Source organism: Geotrypetes seraphini, chromosome 16 (genome assembly GCF_902459505.1).
Source record: "Geotrypetes seraphini chromosome 16, aGeoSer1.1, whole genome shotgun sequence".
In the NCBI taxonomy this organism is placed as follows: domain Eukaryota; kingdom Metazoa; phylum Chordata; class Amphibia; order Gymnophiona; family Dermophiidae; genus Geotrypetes; species Geotrypetes seraphini.
Window position 1 is genome coordinate 9069653 of NC_047099.1, and position 17471 is coordinate 9087123.

The 17471-nt window shown below is 39.0% G+C and overlaps 2 protein-coding genes across 2 annotated transcripts; both read right to left on the minus strand.

The window, feature by feature from the left end:
* Positions 1–1201: 1201 nt before the first annotated feature.
* On the minus strand, positions 1202–9527 carry LOC117350514 (olfactory receptor 4E2-like). Its single transcript, XM_033924811.1, has 2 exons — positions 9491–9527; positions 1202–2157 (listed from the first exon to the last, which is right to left on the minus strand). The coding sequence occupies exons 1-2, from the start codon at positions 9525–9527 to the stop codon at positions 1202–1204; spliced, it is 993 nt and encodes a 330-aa protein (XP_033780702.1).
* A 363-nt stretch (positions 9528–9890) lies between these two features.
* Positions 9891–12174, minus strand: LOC117350515 (olfactory receptor 4E2-like). The gene is made up of 3 exons (XM_033924812.1): positions 11823–12174; positions 11364–11537; positions 9891–9943 (listed from the first exon to the last, which is right to left on the minus strand). Exons 1-3 carry the CDS (start codon positions 12172–12174, stop codon positions 9891–9893), a joined length of 579 nt encoding a protein of 192 aa, XP_033780703.1.
* Between the last annotated feature and the right edge of the window lie 5297 nt (positions 12175–17471).

Below are 17471 nucleotides of genomic sequence, written 5' to 3' on the forward strand. Positions count from 1 at the left end.
AACGCTTAGCGTGCCTTTGTAAAAGAGGGCCTATGAGTTTTGGGAGCAGCGCAGAGCATTGCAGTTTTGTAAAAGAGGAGAGGGGGGTTAAGCACTAAATTAACCAGGCACCAGTCTGAGCATCTGCTGGTGCCCCGATTAGCTACTGGGCAGTAGCCATGTCAGGATATTCAATACCAGGATCATTCCAAGCCCCAGCAATGTATATCTGGGCTTAGGTCAGTCCATGACTGAAAGTAGCTCACAAGCCATTTACTTCCATGGGCTGAAAATCACCCTCCCCCCCCCCAAGGGTCTTAGAACAAAACAATTACTACATTTCAAAAAAATTTTAACACAATCAAGTTTACCACCCCCACCCTCCTTTACTAAGGCCCTCTTTTACAAAGGGGCGCTAAGCGTTTTAGCGCGTGATTAGCACACGCTAATATTTACCGCATGCTAAAAAGCATAGCGCACCTTAATAAAAGAGGGGGTAACTGTGATAGAGGCTTCTACCGCGGTCCGGAGCGCTAAATGTTCTGACACTGCTCCAACACGCATACAATTCCTATGAGCGTCAGAGCAGCATCGTCACATTTTTTAAATGTATTTATTATTTATTTTAAAATTTATATACCGCATAAAACTATGCGGTTAACATATTGGTTAGGCACATAATATACTAATCGCCCTTTAGTCGCATAGATTTAAACAAACAATGGACCGACATCGTATCAATTAAACATTCATCAATAAAACTGTCAAAAATTAAAACCCAGCTATTCGTTGACACTGTATCTTACAGGAAGAACAGAAGTAGCAACATTTTCATGAAAAAAGCATTAAAGTGTATCTTAAAGTTGATCTTTCCAACACATAATCGCAGTATGCCTGGTAGAGCATTCCAAAGTTTGACACCCGCCACTGACATCATTGATGCTCCAATTCTAACATGAATAATAGACATCCTCCCCTCTAAAGTCATCATCAAATTTAGCGCTCTGGGCCAGGGTGGATGTGACATATCTCCCACTTTTCTTTAAGAACAGAATAATTCATTCACCTCTACTAGATTTTCAGCCAAAAAATTCTATTTTTAAAAATGAATCAATGGAAAAATATTCATAATTTAAAAGAGTAGATTAAGGAGCAAACATCGATCAGTGATAACATGTAGTTTACACAATGGTGTCTTTCTTTAAAAGTATAGGAAATCAATTTATTTGTTCAGAGAAGATAATTTCCAACCTCCCAGTTTCTTCATAGCTTTTCTTGCCTTCTCGTTTCTGAGAGTGTAAATGAAGGGATTTAAAAATGGAGTTATGATGGTATAAAAAATAGCGAGTGGTTTGTCAACTATAAATGTCACTGGGGGTCTCATGTAGAGAAAGAAAATGGGGCCAAAAAACAAAGAGACAACCAGGAGGTGGGAGGCGCAGGTAGAGAAAGCTTTCTGCTTTCCCTCAGCTGAACGAATTTTTAAGATAGCAACGATGATGTATCCATAAGATATGAGCAACACCAAAAAACAACCAATGACTAAGATTCCAGTATCAACCCTATCAGCAATTTCACTGTTAATGGTACTAGAGCAGGACAACACAGATAAAGAGTTACCATCGCAAAAGAAATGATTGATCTCATTAGGACCACAAAAGGACAGCTGAGCTATTGGAAAGGCCTCACCAAAGGCATGAATGAAACCACCTACCCAAGTAGACATCAACAGCAGTAGACATACTCTTCTGTTCATTATTGTGGTGTAACGCAAAGGGTTGCAGATGGCAACATAGCGGTCGTAAGCCATCAGGCTCAGGTGAAAGCATTCGGCACCCCCAATGAAGTGCAGGAAAAACAATTGAGTTATACAGTCTCTGAAAGAGATAGCTATGTTAGGCAAGAGAAAATTAACAAGGGCTCTGGGGACCGTGACTGTGGAGTAGCTCAGATCTATAAAAGACAGGTTGCTGAGGAAGAAGTACATGGGAGTGTGCAGCTGATAGTCTATATATATGGTGATCATAATAAGCAGATTCCCAGCTATGGTGAGCAGGTACATCACCAGAAACATAACAAAGAATACCATTCGCAAGTCTGGATTGCTAGAAAGTCCGAGAAGGATGAATTGTGTGACTCTGGTATCGTTCCTGACTGTCATTCCTTTCACTTTATTGGCTGTTGGGAAGCAGAAACACAAGAGATAAAATGAGAAACATGCTCAGAGAATATGTATCATGTTCGCCAATGCGTAAAATATTCCCTTTTTCTTAGTTTAGATAAGTTTGTAATTTTAAAATATTTTTTAATATATATTTCATTTTATTGTAAACTGTTTAGATACCTGTATGATAAACGGTATATAAGAAAGAAAGAAAAAAGACTTCCTGAGTTGATGTGTAATGCTCAGTCTTTTTGAAATGCAAGTTTTTTGAATGACTTTTATACCTGAACAACTTCTCTATGATACAATCTCCTAGAATCTTACACTTCCCACTCCAAATCCGTGGTTTCAGCATCCACGGATTCGGTTATTTGCGATTTTAAAACAAAAAACACATTTTAATTTTTCGGGCTATTTTAAGCCCTGTAAGCACCCCCCCCCCACCCCCGCCTCTTAAGCCTTACCTGGTGGTCTAGCGGGTTTTCGGGGCAGGAGCAATCTTCCCACACTCCTGCCCCGTGCAGATCGCTCATAGGAAATGGCTGCCTTGAGCTCCCGTCGTAGTCTCGAGAGACTACGATGGCCAGGAAGTGATGTCAGAGGAAATGCCAACACTAACACGAGCAGCAGGCCGGAGAAGCTGCTCCTGCCAGTGAAGATTTAAAGAGGTACCAGGAGAAAGGGGGAGTTGATTATGGCATGGGTGTGGGAAAGGGTTGGGGGTGTGAAAAAAGCAGGGGAGCACCCCTGCCCATGGTGCCTCCTACCCTCTCTATGCCACTGCTGTGTGATACCCATTGACCTCATTTCCCTAAATTCAAGTTCATCAGTTCTCTCAAGCTATTATTTAATTAAGTGGAGATAATCATCAGTGAAACTTTTTATCTCACAATATTTCCACTGAATAAGTTTTTTTTCTTCTAAATGGAATGAAATTTGTTTTATCTTAGTCTGAACCTAAAATGGCCCCTTATATCAAGCTACACTAGAGGTTTTTAGCATGGGTCGGTGCAGTATATACTCCGAAGCTCATAGAATTCCTATGAGCATTGGAGCACTTACCTCACCAGCTAAAAAAAGAGAGGAAGAGTAAATAATTGAATTAATGATTTATGTGATCAAAAAATGACCTTCCTAGCAATACAATTCCAGTCTGACAATGGCCTTCCCACCCTTCCTATACATACTTGATTTTCTAGTCAAGGTTGGTTTGGAAATGATTGTTCTTTTTTATTGAATTTTTCAAAAAAAACAAAACATACAAATAGAAGAAGGAATAACAGGTCATGAAATAGATACATATTTGAAAGTGCTTGCTAATTGTGACCAAAGAGAAACTGACATGAAGAGGCATGAGTCGAAACTGAAGTCATGCCTTCTAACATGTGCAGAAAAACCGGAAACAGAGCAGAGAAAGAGTTGAAAAGACAATGAGCACAAGAGATGTGAGAAGGAGAAACAAGGTGAACAAGACAGCAGATGAATATATTCTAAAGCCGGCAGAAAAGCCTGATACTAGTTAAAATCATAGCATATTCTTTATCCCCTTCTTGAACAGATATTCTTTTGGTGTTTCCCAGCTTTATCCTGTAAATGAAGTATATTATCAAATGGTGTTTATAGTGGAAGAGGAGCCTAACGGTTAGAACAGCTGTTTGAGAACCTGGGGACCCAAGTTCAAATCCCAATGCTGCTTCTTGCAATTGTGGTCTTCATTTCCTCCTATAACAACTCAGATTACATTATCTTCAGGGACAGAAAATACTCACTCACTATATATCAAAAACCAAAATAAATATTTAGGTGTATAAGCAATAAAAATAAATGGAAATAAAGGTACATACTTACACCACAGTATTTGGAGAGGTCATCATCTGAACTGATGATTTCTGCTTTCAGGAATATAAATCATATTCCTGAAAATTACCACAAAATTTAATTTCTACGTACAGTAAATCTAAGAATTCTTGAGACTAGATGTTCTGTCTCTCTAGCTCTGCCAACAGCGACATGCTGAAGGCTCTTCTCCAGTAGGCAGCAAAGTGATGAACTTAAACCATAGTTGGGACACAGGGGACTATAATCTTTGGAGGATCTGAACAGAAGCAAACGGATAAACAACTTCATCATTTACACTATTCCCTAGCATATCTGTGACAAAAAAAAACACAAAACTAGGCTGGAGCCTCTGGAGTCCCTGTGATCAATCTTGCATGAAAAACTAGATACAATCATTTTATGACCGACTTTTTTTTCTTGTTGAAATTTTCAGGAGCAAGAAATGTAATCATATGAAGAAAAGAGATCTGCAATCTATTTTACTTAATAGTCCCTCAAAGGAATGCCAGAGTACATACTTGGTCAATCACAAGGGGCAGGCTCACCTCTGGAAGTCCCACAGAACTTGCAATTGAAAATCGACCTCCATGATTGTAATGTTAACTGAGTGCTCCCATATACCCTAGAGCAGTGGGCTCAAACTCAAACCATTTTCAGGGCCACATTTTGGATTCGTAGATACTTTTACTAAGGTGCGCTAGCGGGCTTAGCGCGCGCTACAATGACTCCATTTGAGGTCTTGGCCTACAATTTACCAACTGTTGCTTTACAATCCATTTTTCTTCGTCCTCCTACACAGCTGTATCCTATTCCTGCAATCTCACCTGTTCCCTTTATTTATTTATTTATCAGGACTTTATTCACCACCTTTTTTGAAGAGTGTATATATAGACAGATATGACAGGATAACAGGAGAGAGAAAATAATTAAATCAGCTTTAAGAAAATTGCATATGAAGTTTAAAAAATGTGCATAGAAAGGTGCCATCTCATATGTATTTTACTAAATATTTTATTATTAATCAAAACCTATTCAATATAAATACTCAGATACACAAAACATACAAACTAATAACACACAGAAGCCTCAAATTCATTCAATCATAAAATAGTCCACCATTCAATAGAAAAGTACTTGAAATTCCCATGTCATTATCATTCAAATCATTAAGGGCTTCTTTTAGAAAGCCGCGCTAGGGCCTTAATGCGTGGAATAGCACGTGCTAAATTCCCGCACACACTAGCCGCTACCGCCTCCTTTGGAGCAAGCGGTAGATTTCCAGCTAGCGTGCGCTATTCTAGTAAGTGCGTTAAAGCCGCTAGCGCGGCTTTTGAAAAGGAGTCCTAAATTTGCAGTTCAAATTGTGAACGAAGATGTAATTCCCTACAACATGTTCAAATTGTGTCCAAGAGGATTGGATCCAAAATAATTGCTCAACACAAGATCTTGTTTCGCCTCATCGGCGTCCTCAGGAGCATAGAGGATAGAGACTCCGTCGGTATACTCATCATATTACAGTCTCATAGGCAGCTAAATCAGATAAGTCCCCAAACCAGGAACACCTATCTCATTTAGATGTCTATGAGATTGTAATATGGTGAGTATACAGACGGAGTCTCTAACCTCTATGCTCCTGAGGATGCCGATGAGGCGAAACACGGTCTCGCGTTGAGCAATTATTTTGGATACAATCCTCTTGGACACAATTTGAACAAGTTGTGGGGAATTACATCTTCGTTCACAATTTGAACAGATTGTGGGAGTTATGTTTTAGCAACTATCAAGTCGAACTACAATAGGAATGAACTGCAAGTTTAATGACTTGAATGACAACCACGTGGGAATTTCAAGTATTTTTCTATTGAATGGTGGACTGTTTTATGATTGAATGAATTTGAGGCTTCTGTGTGTTATTAGTTTGTATGTTTTGTGTATTTGAGTATTTATATTGAATAGGTTTTGATTAATAATAAAATATTTAATCATTTATATATTTAGCAATTGAATAGTTTTGTATGGTATGGTATATATCTAATCAATTTTTGATTAGTGAAACTATTGAACAATATTGAAAAATCCTGATTTTTGTATGTATATGCATTTTACTGGTAGCATCTGTTGGGGAAGCCCAAACCCATCAAAGTTAAACTAGTGTGGAGTGCATTAGAAATAATCCAGTCATCATTAAAGAGCATGAACAACTGTGACAAGACTTGCCTTCTTGAAGTGTTGAGAGAGATGGTAATCACAGATGATAAAGGCAGCTTTCCAAAAGTGCTTGAATTTGGGAGTTCAGTCTAGCTAACTTCCCAACTAATCCACAAGAACACAATTATAGCAGTAATAGCAGAATATCCACCAAAGTAGCTAAAAATCTATAGGTGATTATGTACAGTGCATCTTTGAGATTCTGTCACCTTGAATAAAGGTAACCTTACCGAAACCCAGCCATGTTGGGTCCTTACCAGAATAAAATCTTTGATCACAACCTGTTTTGTTTTTCCATTGGCTCTTCTGAATACCTCTGTTTCTTTTATATCTGTGGTATTCCCAGTGGTATAGCCCCTCAAAATTGAACCTGTGATATTCCTGCACCCCTATAAAGGTAAGAGCATCATGGAGTCTAAAGGAAATCATGGCTGGTCAGAGCCTACATGCTTCCATACACGAAATATACAGGTCCAAGACAGCCAACAGGGTTCTTTGGTTGCCAGAAAGTAAGCAGCATGGATAGAGAATCACCATACTGAAACCAAGGCAGGTAGAAAGATAAATAGATAGATAGATAGATACTCTTTAAAAATGGGATGTTTCTGTTTTAAAATGCTGTATAGCCTTGTGTCAAATTACTTTGTCATTTCAAATTTATTGATAGAAAATTATCACTGTGTAAGCTTACTATATTTACATTTCCTTCAGCAAAAGGTTGTGTCTACAAGTTGGGGTTTTTTTTCAAAGAATTCTAGCATTAGAGTTTTGGTAAACTAATACAGGATTCTGGTTCTTATCAGGTCTTTAGAAAGATGCTGAAGACATACTTATTTGATTAATTTTATAAATGAGTTTATAATTTGTCATGCTTTTACAACTTTCTTTACTCTGTAAACCACTTTGAACTGAAAGTATAGCAGTATACAAGTGGATTTTTATGTTATATTATGTAGAAGAAAACATGCAATTTTTTTTAACATTCCTCTGATATTGACTACTGTCCTACCAAATTGTTAAATCAATATGGCTATTCATGAGCAATACTGACTTTGGGATGTCAATAAGTCTGCTTAGTATTAAAAAGAATATATCTTTATATCTCAAGTCATTGCATTTTCAACTTATTAAGGGAAAAGAATATCATGATCTGAGTGCTGACCTGTTCTCTGGCTTTGTTTTTCAGTACCTTGGACAGTGATCTGCTAATTACACAGGTCAACACATAATTTTCATCAGAGTTAATATTGGGTGGGTTTTGTAGTATTTTTCATGCTGATTTCAAATCTCTGTTTAGTTTTTCACTAGCAAGTCACTTTTTGTAATGAGGCTCATTATATATAATTATAGACATACGAAAAACGGCTTGACAAATTACAGCTATACTCGCTCGAGGAGCGCAGAGAGAGGGGAGACATGATCGAGACGTTCAAGTATCTTACGGACCGCATCGAGGCAGAGGAAGATATCTTCTTTTTCAATGGTCCCACGACAACAAGAGGGCATCCGTTGAAAATCAGGGGCGGGAAACTACGAGGTGACACCAAGAAATTCTTTTTCACTGAAAGAGTGGTTGATCGCTGGAATAGTCTTCCACTACAGGTGATTGAGGCCAGCAGCGTGCCTGATTTTAAGGCAAAATGGGATCGGCACATGGGATCTCTTCACAGGGCAAAGGTAGGGGAGGGACATTAAGGTGGGCAGACTAGATGGGCCGTGGGCCCTTATCTGCCGTCTATTTCTATGTTTCTATGTTTCTATGATATATCATGCATTTATAGGATAACTGTATAAGGAGGGTTAATGACAGTTGTCTTTGGGGTTTTTTTTTAATGCTACAGACGGTGATTAATATCAGTCTTTATCATGCCAAGCCATTGTACTAATCATCCAGATAGTTTCTATTACGTCTGTGGTTCATTCACGATGACAGCACAGCGTCGCCCAATTACCGTAGATCTGAAGAAGGTATACAAATTATACTGTGGCTGTCCACTGGGTGACCAGGATAAGTCTTGGGCTCCACATATCATCTGTATCAGTTGTTTCAACGGACTTCGTGACTGGCTCAATCGACGAAAGGCAGCGATGTCATTTGCACTCCCAATGATTATGGAGGGAACCACGAGACCATATTAAAGATTGCTACTTTTGCCTTGTGAATTCTCAGCTAAACTAAGCACAAAATTATATATCTTACTTTGGATTCTGCTATTAGGCCTGGTCCTCATGATGACTCGCTGCCTGTCCCTAGAATTTTGTCATGAAAGGGGCATGTTTAGAAAATTACTTAAGACGCAGTTATCTGTGGATGCCTTTCTCTAGCCAATAATTTTCCTCTCTGCTGGAGTTGATAAACTATTCATGATCTTTATTATGCAAAGCTATTGTATTATTTTGTAGTCATGATTTCTGAGGACTGATTGTATGTTTATTTTATTATGTTTTTGTTTTAAATTATGTATGTAAATTATGTAAACCGTTTACTTTTAAACGGTATAGAAATGTTTAAAATAAATAAATAAAATGCCTCCTAATATTTGAAGCAAAGCAAGTTCTACTTTGCAAAAGTAAAATGTCTTTATTGTGATTCCTCCCTCATAATCTCTATCTTTCTGTTTATGCAGTGCAAGAAGGAATTTCTTACCAGTTGGTGAGACGTTGGGAGGGTCTTTTAGTGATCCAGGTGGTTAGAGCAATGGGCTGAGAAAGAGGGAAGCTAGGGTTCAAATTCCCTTTCTCCCTCTGACACACCTTGAGACCCTTCCCAGGAACAATCTGACCAATGCTCAAAGTGATTTCAGTGGACATGAAAGGCTCCTGCCAGCTTAAATCACCTGTGGCTGCCTATCCCATAATATTCAGTGGCATTAAGCCAGGCAGTGCCTCTGAATATTGCCTCTCACCACCCGTAAAATGCGAAGATCAGGGGCGACAGTTTTGGAGGAGCCATGCTGGTGCCAGTGATTTGGGGGTGAGCACCTGCATGGCTAAATGGGCAAATTTAGGATCATTTAAAAGCTGAAAATTGTCGGCACCCACATATTTATTTATTTAAAAATTTATATACCGTATAAATCCTATACAGTTTACATAACAGTCACAAATATTAGACAGCACATACATGTTCAAAAAATTTTTAAAAACTTTGCTGTAAGATCCAGAATATCTATCTGATAAAGCATTAGCAGGTAATTACATCACGCAATATCTCATCATAAGAATGCATTTACAAATAATTGCGTTTTCAACATTTTCTTGAAACCCAACCTGACTTTGCATGGCATAATCATTCTTTACCTTTAAAGAATATCCCATCTTCTTCATACTCCTCCATCCTTTAAGAAACAAAGGCTTTTCCCCTAGAGTGAACCCCCAACCCCATCCTCCTAAGGCGACCTGTATCCCTAGTGGTTCTAATGCAGTTAGCCCACGGGTGTCAAAGTCCCTCCTCGAGGGCCGCAATCCAGTCGGGTTTTCAGGATTTCCTCAATAAATATGCATGAGATCTATTAGCATACAATGAAAGCAGTGCATGCAAATAGATCTCATGCATATTCATTGGAGAAATCCTGAAAACCCGACTGGATTGCGGCCCTCGAGGAGGGACTTTGACACCCCTGAGTTAGCCTCTGTAAATAGTTGCCATGATGTACAATAGGGGAAATTTGTTTCGGGGGTTTTTTAAATTATTTATTTATCAGGTTTTTCCAATATTAACAAAGGAATGAGAACAAGTGAATAAATATTCTCCTAAAATAATAAGTTCAGTATACAATAAAAATGTCTCATACGCAAAAAAGAAGAAATACAATACGTGTAGCTCTACTTAATATAGGAAAAAGGAAATTAGGAGGAAGGGGAAAATCAGTTCTAGGCTGGTTAAATAGCCTTAAGTTGCAGACCACCAATATTCAGTGAGAGATAACCAGCTCTCTCCCACTGATTGGCCAGTGACCAGGTATGTTGTACGATATAGCTAGTCACCGCCAATATTCATCGGGCTGCCAGCTAAGTCTAGCAGCCAGTTAGACCCGCCTAAAAAGCAGGTCTGACTTTGGTCGCTAGTCTTAGATGTGGCTACACTGAACCCAGATACAGCCCTGGCATTGAGGCCCAGATTCTAGTCGAGAAGCTGAAAGTTAGGCATCGGTGGGTATCTAAAAAAAAAACCCTGGTACAACTACAAACTTATCCTCCTTCACCGACAACTCTGCTCCATCGAACATAAATGGCGCAAAACTCGTTCAAATAATTTTCTTCTCCTATTTAAGGAAAAAGCCACTCATTACAAAACTGCTATCCAACAGGCCAAAAAAGAATATTATTCTAAATACATCACTACAACCCGTAACTCCTCAGCTCTTTTCAGCATAGTTCAATCTCTATCTCCCTATTCCAATAAGAAACCACTCTCTGAGGTAGCCTTGTTGCCTTCTACAGTTTGAATATTGACCCCAAAATATCTTAGAAATAAAATGCCATTAAATCTAAAAAGAAAATTCAATGTAGGTTTACTGAGCATTTATACAATACAATACACCTTCTTATATCCCGCAATTTTCAACAAGGAATCATTGCAGCTTACAGCAAGATGAGTTACATTTGTAGTATAGTGCTGTTGATAAGCGAGTTTAAGGATGGTAGTCTGTGGGATAAAGAAGGCTGGGAAGAGTTGAGTCTACCGAGGGAAGAGATATGTCTTGAATTTTTTCCTGAACAGGCAGTGCATGATAGGCAGGAAGATTATTCCAGATATGTGGTCCCAGCAACTCAAAGGTAGAGTTTAACATCCTCTTCCAACATACTCCTTGAGAGGATGGGAATGGTATCTTAAATCGCTGCATGGTCCTTCAGTGAAGGAAGGTGTGTGAGACTGGAATGCTGGTCACTAGTCCACTGGAGTTTCTCCGATGATGGATTTGTGAAGAAAACAAGAGATACTCTGTAGCTCCCATGTTTTGCAAACAACGGCATGAGTTATTCAGCTATACTAAACCTTTCAATGTAAATTCCATTGAAAAAAAATGAATCAAGGAAAAATAATTAGTATTACAAATAGTAGATCAAAGAGAGTACATCATTCAGTGAGTGAAGATGGTTTGCACAAGTGTCCTTGTTAAATGAGCAGGAATTTAGTTCATTTGCATCTCCAGAAAAGACTTTTTCCTACCTCCCAGCTTCCTCATGGCTTTTTTCACCTCCTCGTTTCTGAGAGTGTAAATGAAGGGGTTTAATAAAGGGGTCACAATAGTGTAAAAAACAGAGAGCAGTTTGTCAGCTGCAAACGTCACTGGAGGTCTCATGTACATGAAGACAAGAGGCCCGAAAAACAAAGTGACCACAGCTAGATGAGAGGCACAGGTAGAGAAGGCTTTCATCTTTCCTTCAGCGGAACGAACTTTTAAGATACTGGAGATGATGTATCCGTAAGATGTAAATAACACCGAGGAACAAATGAGGGTTAAGATTCCACTGTTGACCATATCGGCAGTTTCGCTGAAGAAAGTGCTAGAGCAAGCCAATGCAGATAAGGGGTGGGTGTCACAAAAGAAATGATCTATCTCGTTAGGGCCACAAAAGGGCAGCTGGACTACCGGAAATACCTGACCGAAGCCATGCATGAGACCACCTGCCCACGTAGAGACCACCAGCAGCTGACAGACTCGTCTGTTCATTATTATGGTATAACGCAAAGGATTGCAGATGGCAACATATCGGTCATAAGCCATCAGGGTCAGGTGGAGGCATTCTGTGCCCTCAATAAAATGAAAGAAAAACACTTGAGAAATGCAATCACTGAGTGAGATGGTTTTCCTCTGCAAGAGAAGGTTTACAAGAAATTTGGGGACAATGACCGAGGGAAGGCTTAAATCTAAGAAAGACAAGTTACTGAGGAAGAAGTACATCGGAGAGTGCAGGTGAGAGTCTACATATATGGTTAACACAATCAGAAGATTCCCAGATATAGTGAGCAGATACATCACTAGAAACAGCACAAAAATTATGATTTGTAGGTCTGAATTGGTAGAAAGTCCAAGGAGGATGAATTCTGTGACTCTGGTTTCATTCCTGTCTGCCATTCTTTCCACTTTATCAACTGTAGGTAAAGAGAAATGCGATAGAAGGAATACATAAATGAGACAGGTCCTTAGAGAACATTAATATTCATTATAAGGACTTCCCGAGTTGCTGTGTCACACTCTGTCTCAAGTCCTTTTCAAATCCAGACAAAAAGACTCACCTTTTTGAAGTTACTTTTTTACATCTTGACTTCTTTATAATACTTTCTCCAAGAATCTCTTGCTTGTTGTACGGGTGTTTCTCTCGACTATAAGCAGAGTAGAGCAGGGACTGTCTCGCTTATGTGGAGAAGCAGCGTAATGGCAACCTAGAAATGGAATCGGTTAGTGCAATATGCTGAAATCTTAGGGAACTGGGTTCAATTTACACTGTGTTCCCTTGTGACTCTAAATAAGTCACGTGAGATTCTATTGCCCCATGTACAAAAATGTACCTGCGTTTTCCCCTATTTCCTATAGAAATAATTAATTGTAGTAGTTAGTGCATACTATTGCTCATCAAGTGTCCTATTACTTAATCAGCGTACACTACTACTAAGTAGTGTGCACTGTTGTTGAATAGTGTGCTTTATTCTTCAGTAGTGTACTGACTGATAAACAGTGTGCATTACTGAACAATAGTGAACATTGTTTAGCAATAGCTTAATCAATGGCGTGAGAAAAGCCCAAATTCTTTTTTTGGTATCACAATCATTAATATTTCCTAAGTCCATTCAAGTGAAACCCATCCCTAAAGTCTCCATGATGGCGTAGTAGCCAAGTGTAAGGCTTCAATGCAGGCTGGATCATGTTCCCTGTTATTGAGAATGATAAAATTGTCAGCAACGATATATTAAACACATACGTTTAATATGTAAATGGCTTTGATCTTAACCAAAGGAAGGTAGAATATCAAATCCCATCCCCTCAACAAAATATATAGAGTAATAGCAACTCAAGCTGCCAGACAACATTGGTCTCTCATGTTCTTTGTTCTGTTCTCTTCTGTTTTAGGACTGTGTTCCAGAAAAGACCAAAATATTTATGGCCTCCCCAAAAAACAAACTAACGGCGTTTTTTACAAAGCCACGCTAGCGGCTGCGCTGTGCTAACTGCTCCGAAGCCCATAGAGATTTAAAGGGCTTCAGGGCTGTTGCTAGCACGGCTTTGTAAAAGAGGCCGTAACTGTATTTACTATCAACCTAAATGGAATAAGCTTCCCAATCAACCCAACCATCAAAACCCTAGGCATAACCCTAGATCAGCAACTGACACTTGAAGCCCATACCAACATCCTAATCAAAAAAATGCTTCCACTTACTGTGGAAACTCTTCACGCTAAAACCATTCTTTGATTTCACTTCATTCAGACTGTTGGTCCAATCTCTGGTCCTAAGCACACTGGACTATTGCAATATAATCTACCTAGGGTCTCACAAATCAAGAAATTGAGAGTTATCCAGAACACAGCTGTCTGACTAATCTTTGGCTTGAAAAAATCTGACCATATACTGGCTAGCTATAGAGGCAAGAATAATTTTTGAATTCGGCTTCAAGACTCTTTTCGGCAACGCACCCACCTACCTCCTGAAACAATTCACCCTGCAGGACAAACTCTGCTTCTCACGCAGAACACTGCTGTTCGCATTCCCTTCCTCCAAAGGATGCAAATTCAAAAGATTCCTCAAAATAAACCTACTGGGTCAGACCAGTGGTCCATTGTGCCCAGCAGTCCGCTCACGTGGCAGCCCCCAGGTCAAAGACCAGTGCTCTAAATGAGTCCAGCCTCACCTGCGTACGTTCCAGTTTAGCAAGAATTTGTCCAACTTTGTCTTGAATCCCTGGATGATGTTTTCCCTTATAACAGACTCTTGAAGAGCGTTCCACTTTTCTACCACTCTCTGGGTGAAGAAAAACTTCCTTACATTTGTACGGAATCTATCCCCTTTCAACATTAGAGAGCGTCCTCTCGTTCTCCCTACCTTGGAGAAGGTGAACAATCTGTCTTTATCTGCTAAGTCTATTCCCTTCAGTATTTTGAATATTTCGATCATGTCCCCTCTCAGTCTCTCCAATCTCTCACTGTACGGCAACTCCTCCAGCCACTTAACCATTTTAGTCCCTCTTCTCTGGACCCTTTCAAGTAGTACCGTGTCCTTCATGTATGGCAACCAGTGCTGGACACAGTACTCCAGGTGAGGACGGTACAGCGGCATGATAACCTTCTCTGATCTGTTTGTGATCCCCTTCTTTATCTTTCAAGCAGGGGTCAACACCTTAAGTGACCTAATCCTGAACTTTATAACATACCGCTCTTTCAGAAAATCACTAAAAACTCACCTATTCGACAAATTTACCTGATCCTCCAAATCTGCGCGACACCTACCTCATCTTACACATCTCTTCCTCCTACCCTATGCAACCTCATCACATAACTGTCTTTCTATCCTTCCCCAATTCTAATTTAACCTTACCTCGCTGTCCTTAAAGCATCTCTTGTTGTACACCGTCTTGAACTGAAAAGGTATGACGGGATATAAATAAAGCTATTATTATTATTATTTACATGTTCATTACTTATCCATTAACCCCCCAAAATAATCTTGCCTCCAAATGGAATCTTGTCATCCCACAGTTACCTCTCAGGAACCCTTTACATAGTCTCATAGGTTGATAAGAAAAACAAGTTTGTTTAATCCTTTATATAACTCCTTGTCTCAAAACAAGTTAGTAATCTGAAGATTATAAATGTCTGCCCATTTGTAGCCAAATTAAGACGTCATTGTGTAAAAAATATATCTTAATACTATTGAGATCAGTCCGAACTATCAGATCAAAACTTTTCTCACTCAAAATCTACTCACCGTGAACTATCCACTGGCCTTCTTCTCCTCATACTCAAAACATATTTTAACATTTCTCATTAGAAGTTATTTAATTAAGTGATCAGAAGAAGCAGTGAAACTTTTTTATAATCTCACATAACGTCCAGTGAAGAATTACTTTTTTTCTGAAGGGAGTGAAATTTCTTTCATCTCAGTCTGTGTGTAAACATAATTAAGAGAAATTAATAGTTTATGTAATCAAGAAGAGATGGCACTAGCAATACGAGGGTGTGCTGAAAACCATCCAACTTCCTAAATTTTGAGCATTATTTTGCCACTGAAGCTGAAAAAAGTGTGATCTTTTTCCATTAAGTGCCAATGAAATTCTCTGTTTCAGATCACTGATTGAACCATGTCCACATCATTCTCGTCTTGGTCGGGCTGAGAACTTTTCAGCGCCCCCTTGCATTGTGAAGTATTTCACTCTCTGGTAACCAGAGCTGAGATTGTGATGTCATAATGCCTCATTCCACCAATAAGAGTCAACCTCAGCAGTGATGCCACAATGGCTTGATTGTCCTTTACTTGGCTCACTTTTATTACATACAAGGAAGTGCTGGAAAGTTCTGTGCCCAACCAATCAACTTCCTAAATTCTGAGTGTCATTTTGCCACTGTAGCTGAAAAGAGTGTGATCTTATTTCATTAAGTGCCAATTTGCAGAAACAAAATTCTATGTTTTGACAATGTTTCAGATCATTGATTGAACCACATCCATATCATTCTCTTCTTGGTTGGGCTGAGAACTTTTCAGCACTTCTCGTATAATTCCAATCTAGCAATTGCCTTCCATCTCTTCCTAAGTAAACCTGGTGGTCTTTTCAAGCTTTGTGTGGAAATGATTGCTTTCTTCTGATAGATTAGTCAAACAGTTGGAAAGAAACAATAAGAGATAAGTGAGGTGGGACAAAGAGAAACAAAGGGGGAAAATTCTATAAACGGCACCTTAACTTAGGTGCTTAAGTTGAGAGGGAAATACCATTTGAAATGCAACTTAAATAAAACTTCAGAGTGCCTACAATGTGAACACCACTATGGTGCCTTGAAAATCCTGGCTTAAATTTCCGGTGCCTATCTTTGGGAGAGGTACGATTCTCTAAATAGCATATGATTGGTGGTCACTTTTAAGGCAGCCTCTGACAATGGCATCATTTAGCGAATTTGGGCCAAAGTGAAAAAAAAAACCAGGAGATGAATGTACAGTATATTGAAAGAAAACCAAAAAAGAACCGATACACAACAAAAAAAAACCCAGAACAAAACTGCAGGAAAATGTACAGGGTGCAGGAATTTATTAAAACGACAAAAATCTTAAAACAAATATTTAAGCTACATTAAATGGTATCCAGAGAACTGGCCCTAATATTCATGGTCCGTGTTTCGAAGAAACACTCCTTCTTCAGGGGTCCCTGATTGGATGAAATAAACAAGATCAAAAATAAACAGGCGTGGGAATCTCCTGTGTGAGGCACTGCTGGAGATTTTTGTTGTTTTAATAAATTCCTGCACCCTGTACATTTTCCTGCAGTTTTATTCTGGTTTTTTTGCAGCATATTGAAAGAGGCAGAAAGGACTGCTGTTAGTTACATGAATAGACATTCTTTTCCTGTTTACCACCTTTGCCCTGCAAGTGAATTAAATTGAAAAATGACATTTTAACTGTTATATGACTGAAAATGACAATAAGGATAGATACTTACTACATATTATTTGGAGAGATTATCACTTAACTAGATTATTTTTATCAGGCTCGTTTCCAAACGCCAAATTGTATTCCTGAAAATTACCTCAAAGTATATTTTTTATATGCAGTACATTCAGAAATTCTGGAGTATAGGTCATCTCTGCCTTGTTAGCTCTCCAAAAAGCTAAGGATGGAGTCAGTCCAGAGGTTGGCTATGAAACTAGACACTGGTCTTTCTCAAAATATGTATGACAGACTTATGTATCTTTTCCAAGAAAAGCAGGAGATGGGAGATGTGCTAGAGATGTTTAAATACCTCAGTAGCATAAATGCACAGTCTCTTTCAACTGGAAGAAAGCTCTGGAACGAGGAGGCAGATTCAGGAGTAACCTAAGGAAATACTTCTTCACAACAAGGATGATGAATTCGTGGAGCAGCCGCTCAGGGGAAGATTGCAAATTCAAGAAAGTTCAGACAAGTACAATAGGATCACTAAAGGAGAGAAAGGGATAGTAGATGCCATAGATGGTCCGTTTGCATTGTATGGTCTCGATCTGCCGTCATTATTTTCTGTTTCTTTGTCTCTCCAATAAGTGACAAAGTAATGAACAGAAACTGCATGTGTGGCTCTTGGGATTATCAAACGCAGGT

Coding starts and splice junctions, on each gene's coding strand:
- LOC117350515 (XM_033924812.1), bottom strand. CDS start 12,174: ATGTATCTGCTCACTATATCTGGGAATCTTCTGATTGTGTTAACCATA. Junction 11,538..11,822: donor GGTGGTCTCTACGTGGGCAG/GTGGTCTCATGC, acceptor CCTCTCATCTAG/CTGTGGTCACTTTGTTTTTC. Junction 9,944..11,363: donor AGCCATGAGGAAGCTGGGAG/GTAGGAAAAAGT, acceptor TTATTATTTTAG/GAGAATATTTATTCACTTGT.
- LOC117350514 (XM_033924811.1), bottom strand. CDS start 9,527: ATGGAGGAGTATGAAGAAGATGGGATATTCTTTAAAG. Junction 2,158..9,490: donor AGATGGGATATTCTTTAAAG/GTAAAGAATGAT, acceptor GCTTCCCAACAG/CCAATAAAGTGAAAGGAATG.